Raw genomic sequence first — 6,419 nt, forward strand, 5'->3', positions numbered from 1 at the left:
TTGGCTGTCGAAAAAGAAAGAACTGGTTCTAAATTAGGCTCAGAACCAGCACTCAAACTGCCTCGGTGGAAAAGGGGCTTGGTGTTTATGGATATATAGGCTAATAGTGATCTATTGGAGTTATCATTCATTCATTCATCTTCTACCGCTTATCCGAACTACCTCGGGTCACGGGGAGCCTGTGCCTATCTCAGGCGTCATCGGGCATCAAGGCAGGATACACCCTGGACGGAGTGCCAACCCATCGCAGGGCACACACACACACTCTCATTCACTCACGCATTGGAGTTATCAAGGCTCAGTAATACTTCATTAAGACCATCAGTAAAGTTTTGGCCGTTATTAGGATGGAGATCGCTACAACTCCATTAGCATAACAGTAAAGCCAACATAATAATCATTACGAGCTGACTACATCCTTGTGGACCTGCAGGAATCATTTACAATACTGTTAGAGTCATGATTATTATATAACAAAAGAAATAAATAAAAGTCTTTATGACCTCTGAATATTCTGTTAATTACAATAATATCGAAATGAGTAATTGTTCTGTATCTCGGTGTGTGTAAAGTCATGAACACTATATACACAGATTTATTATTTATATTAATATACATGCTACAAGAACGTTTTAATAGTTTTACATCTACCCCTTCACTCCTGTTCTTACCTATAGATGATGGTGAGACCTCTCATGGTTCTCGCAGTCAAACACACAACTGAAACTCATGCTTTCTTCATCAACCGGCTTTTTCAAACGTTTCCTGTTGCTAACTAACCTATAATAGTGTTCTTATTCAGACGAACCAATCAGGTACGTTAGTGGGCGGAGTCAGACACTTCCTGCAGTTATATTGTATCTGTTAGTTGACATTAAAATATTAATTTTCTAATCCAAACGTGATTTCTTTGTTTATAGTAAAATAACGTAAAAACTCGTTTTTAATCTCTACGTTGACGTGTAAAAGTTTCAGAATAAACAATAAAAATCTACACGATACATTCTCTTTTGTCTTTTATTTATTTGTGGTTATTAGTGATGGCCAGTTTGTGAACGAATCGTTCTTTTGAACCGGTTCTTTTTAGTGTACTGGATGAACCTAATCGGACTGTTCGTTCTAAACAGTTCGCGTCTTCAGTCAGCGCTGATCCACAAGTTACTAAAGTTACTCACTTTCGGTCATGCCTGACAGCCCCTCCGACTCTAAATACACTAATATCCCGGAGTATATGTAACTCCTGTACACTGAACTGAGACATGTTGTGCTGAGAGAACTGTGAGCTCGAGCTGTTGATACTGCGCATGCGTGAATCACTGAACCGATACAGCGAATCATCAGTACACTGAACTCTTTCGGACGCGTCCGACATACTGAGAACCGATGAGCTGTTGTTACTGCGCATGCGTAAATCACTGAACCGATACAGCAACAAATGCAAATGGTTATGATTTAATGTCTTATCAACGTATGAGTGTTTAACTCAGTTGCATTAGTTTTTGAAACAACTGATGGAGAGAAAGAAACAATTCAAAATTATGCTTTTTTTGTCAGTTTATTAACTTTATATCTTTAAGACACGTAAAACACCCACGTTTGCACATGTTATGTTTTGAGCTATAGTTGATTGACCTGTAGGGGGCAATCTATTGCCGTATTACCAGGGTTAAATTCAGCAAAGAAGACGATGCTAATAGCAGATATAATCCACCTGTGATTCTGTGAAATGCATGTATGGTTTGCTGCTGGTTACCTTTTGAGTAAACATTTTTCCTCTAGACCAGACCTGCCTCTGTCAAGTTATTACATTTTGGCGACGAGGATGAAAGCGAGGAGGATTAGGTGAAAAAGCTGGATCTGTACAAGTGGGAGCTTTGGATAAGATGGCCAACATGGTAGGGACAGTGACACCTTTTGATTGTCAGTCGCAATCTTGGGAGGAATATTGTGAAATTTTGCAACATTTCTTCGAGGCAAATGGGATTGCGGATGCACCTAAGCAAAGAGCTATACTGTTGAGTACTGTAGGAATTCAAACGTACAGTCTGCTTAGGAGTTTATTGAGTCCAGTTAAGCCGGGAACAAGGACTTTTGGAGAATTGGTGGATTTATTGAAGGAACATTTCAATCCAAAGCCCAGTGAGATTGTACAAAGGTTTAAATTTAATTCACGGTCGAGAGCTGAGGGAGAAAGTGTTCTTGAGTATGTGGCAGTCTTGAGGAAACTGGCTCATGATTGTAATTATGGAGATAAATTAACAGAGATGCTGCGGGACAGACTAGTCTGTGGAATATGTGATGACCGTATTCAACGTAGATTGTTGGCGGAATCAGAGTTGACGTTTGAGAGAGCGTTGAAATTAGCTCAAGCATTGGAAACAGCCAATAATGACGTGAAGGATTTGCAAGCTCAATGTTCAGAATCTTCCATTTCCATGAGACTGCATAGAATGTCAGTGAAGCAAGATGGTAAAGGTAGAGCATGTTACCGATGTGGAAGTTTGCACCATTTGGCAAATGAGTGTGGATTTCTTTCAGAGAAATGTCACAGGTGTGGGAAACAAGGACATATAATGAAAGTATGTAGATCAACCCTTTCCATCAAGGACCCAAGTTTTCAAGGGGAAGAACGACGCAAGCAAGTTGGGGCCAGGAGAGGACGGAGATCACATTATGTCAGCAGAGATGAAAAATATGAATCTGATGAAGAAGGTATTTTTACAGTGTACAGTTTAGAGGAGATTCCGAGGGTTGCTCCTCTGACTATCACATTGGCTGTAAATGATTCGAACATACCTTTTGAAGTGGATACTGGTTGTGGCGTGACGGTAATGAATGGGTCAAACTTTTCAGAGTTATGGGAAGAACATAAAAATCCTGAATTAAAGACTTGTTCTTTGAAGTTAAAAACTTATACTGGTCAATCCCTACCAGTGTTGGGGTCTGCGCAAGTGGTCGTCAGACACAAGGGAACAGTGAAGGAATTGCCAGTAGTGGTAGTGCCTGGAACAGGACCTAATTTATTGGGCAGAGGTTGGATCAAGGAGCTGGGCATGAAATGGGAGGCTATACACAAGATTCAAGGGACTGAAAATTTAACCTTGCCTGACGTACTTCGTAGACATACAGAAGTGTTCAAAGAGGAGTTGGGTGAATGGAACGGTCCACCAGCAAAGATTTATGTGGATAAAGAAGCCATTCCCAGATTTTTCAAAGCCAGACCGGTCCCTTATGCAATGAAAGCAAAGGTAGAGGTTGAAATAGAACGCCTGTTAAAGGAAAACATCATAGAACCTGTTAAACATTCTGAATGGGCTGCACCTGTAGTGCCCGTTTTAAAGCCTGATAAAACAGTGCGACTATGTGGTGATTACAAGCTAACAGTGAATCGAGTTTCAAAGTTGGAACAGTACCCCATTCCTCGATTAGATGATCTGTTTGCAACATTGTCAGGAGGGCAGAAGTTCACCAAATTGGATATGAGTCACGCTTACCATCAGATTGCATTAGATGCAGAGTCCAAGAAATATGTCACAGTAAATACCCATAAGGGGTTGTTCACTTATCGTGTTTTACCCTTTGGAGTTTCTTCTAGTCCTGCTATCTTCCAAAGGACCATGGAGGGAGTGCTACAAGGTATTCCTTGTGTGGCAGTTTTTCTTGATGACATCTTGGTGACCGGTCGTAATGATGGGGAGCATCTCCAAACGCTGGCCAGGGTATTGAGAAGGTTGCAGGAAGCGGGACTGCGCTTGAAACGGAGTAAATGTACTTTCATGGAAAAAGAGGTAATGTTCTTGGGTCATAAAGTAGATGGAACTGGCCTACATCCAGTACCTGAAAAAGTGACTGCTATTCAGAATGCTCCCTCACCAAAGACTGTGACTGAGTTGAAGGCCTATTTAGGATTGTTAAACTACTATAACAAATTTTTGCCCAATTTGTCTACTGTTTTGGCCCCAGTGCATAAGCTGCTACGAAAAGATTCAAAGTGGCACTGGGGTTGCGAACAAGAAGCTGCCTTTGTTCAGTCGAAGAACTTGATCCAGTCAGTACAAGTTCTGGTCCATTATGACCCCCAGAAGGATGTGATTTTATCGTGTGATGCTTCTTCTTATGGCTTAGGTGCCGTTCTTTCGCATAAGATGCCGGATGGTAGGGAAAGGCCCATTGGATTTATGTCACGGACATTGAATCAAGCTGAGCGGAATTATTCACAGTTGGACAAGGAAGGATTAGCTATAATGTTTGGCTTACAACGCTTTCATAAGTATTTGTATGGTCGGAAATTTACCATCGTGACAGATCATAAACCCTTGTTGTCTTTGTTTAACGAGTTAAAATCTGTTCCTCAGATGTCATCTCCTAGGGGCCAGCGATGGGCAGTGACGTTAAGAGCATATGAATACAACATCATCTACAGGCCTGGCAAAGATCATGCGAATGCAGATGCTCTAAGTCGGTTACCTCTGCCGATAGAATCTGTCCTGGAACAGGAGGAAAGAGTGTTAATGCTGGAGAATGCCGACATAACCTTGATTACAGCAGAACAGGTGAGAAGTTGGACACAAAAAGATCCAGTATTATCTAGAGTGAGAGAAATGGTGCACCGAGGATTCCTGCAGGATTTAATAGGAACAGAGTTTGACCCATTCACATCAAGGAAAGATGAATTAAGTGTACAGGATGGTTGTGTGCTTTGGGGGGCTTGTGTAATCATTCCCAGTGTGGGTAGATCAGAAGTCCTGAAACAACTGCATCAGTGTCACCCTGGAGTGGCTAGGATGAAAGCGTTAGCCCGAAGTTATGTATGGTGGCCTAAATTGGACCAGGATGTGGAAAGGTTAGTTAAAACCTGTCGTGTCTGTCAAGAACATAGAAACGTTCCAGCTGTAGCTCCACTGCATCCCTGGAATTGGCCCGAAAAACCATGGCAAAGGTTGCATGTAGATTATGCCGGACCCTTCATGGGAAAAATGTTTTTGGTCTTGATTGATGCACATTCAAAATGGATGGATGTGTATCCGGTAAATTCTGCTACATCTGCCGTAACTATTGAATGTTTGCGTACTAGCTTTAGTAACCATGGACTACCTGAACTGGTGGTATCAGATAATGCCACTTGTTTTGTGAGTATGGAATTCAAAGAGTTCCTAAAGAAAAATGGAGTACGACATGTTACTTCTGCACCTTATCATGCTTCCAGTAATGGGTTAGTAGAACGGGCCGTGCAAATTGTTAAAGGCATGTTAAAAAAATGCGTTGAAGGAACAATGGCAACTAAATTGGCACGAGTTTTGTTCAGTTACAGAATTACTCCTCAGACCACCACAGGACTTTCTCCAGCTGAACTGTTGCATGGACGGAAATTGCGATGTTCCTTGGATTTTATACATCCTGATTTAACAAGGAAGATTCAGGAACGACAACAAAAGCAAAAAGTTCATCATGACAAAAAGGCCCATGAACGTAGCTTTGGTGTTGGAGATCCAGTACTTGTTCGGAATTTTACTTATGGACCAAAATGGATTCCGGGGCATATTGACACTATGACTGGACCTTTGTCTTGTAAAGTGATGCTGGGTGATGGAAGAGTGGTCCGAAGACACGTGGATCAGGTTCTGGCCCGACAGAAATTGCTTGTGAACCTTTCTGAGGAGGTTATGGACTACAAATATCCGGATTTGGACTTTTCTGATAACTCTGCTCCTGCAGTGATTAAAGAGACTGATGGAACAGAGGCTGAGGACATTTCTAGTGAGACTAATCCCCTTGATTTAATTGGGGATATTGCTCAACCTGGTGAGATAACCACTGAATCATTGACAAAATCCTTTAGTCCTGTTGTGAGACGGTCACAGAGGACCAGGAAATTGCCTGGTCATTTAAAAGATTATGACCTGATGTAAAAAAAAAAAAAAAAAAAAAAAATTGTTGTAATATGATTGTTGAATGATGTTTATTGTATTGTGATTTATGAGGGAATATTGTAAACTTGGGGGGGGAGAGATGTTATGTTTTGAGCTATAGTTGATTGACCTGTAGGGGGCAATCTATTGCCGTATTACCAGGGTTAAATTCAGCAAAGAAGACGATGCTAATAGCAGATATAATCCACCTGTGATTCTGTGAAATGCATGTATGGTTTGCTGCTGGTTACCTTTTGAGTAAACATTTTTCCTCTAGACCAGACCTGCCTCTGTCAAGTTATTACAGCACATTAATGCCTGTACTGGTTGTTTTAGTTGCAAAACTTAAATGTAAGAAAAGCATTCAACTAAAGATATGATTACAAAGAACTTTTCAAATGTGTGAAATTGATTGTATTAATATCTGCCGGCAGCGGCGGGATGAAGGAATTTACGTCATTACGTCAGGACGTAAAAGAACTGGTGAACTGGATTATTGAGCTGGTTCAT

The 6,419-nt window shown here is 41.1% G+C and overlaps 1 protein-coding gene across 1 annotated transcript; it reads left to right on the forward strand.

Moving 5' to 3' along the window:
- The first annotated feature begins 1,702 nt into the window (after window positions 1-1,702).
- LOC132838795 (uncharacterized protein K02A2.6-like) lies at window positions 1,703-6,115 on the forward strand. Its single transcript, XM_060859387.1, has one exon. It carries the CDS (start codon window positions 1,884-1,886, stop codon window positions 5,907-5,909), a length of 4,026 nt encoding a protein of 1,341 aa, XP_060715370.1. The 5' UTR covers window positions 1,703-1,883; the 3' UTR covers window positions 5,910-6,115.
- Window positions 6,116-6,419: the final 304 nt, after the last annotated feature.

The sequence above is a fragment of the Tachysurus vachellii genome, chromosome 23, assembly GCF_030014155.1.
Source record: "Tachysurus vachellii isolate PV-2020 chromosome 23, HZAU_Pvac_v1, whole genome shotgun sequence".
Classification (NCBI taxonomy): domain Eukaryota; kingdom Metazoa; phylum Chordata; class Actinopteri; order Siluriformes; family Bagridae; genus Tachysurus; species Tachysurus vachellii.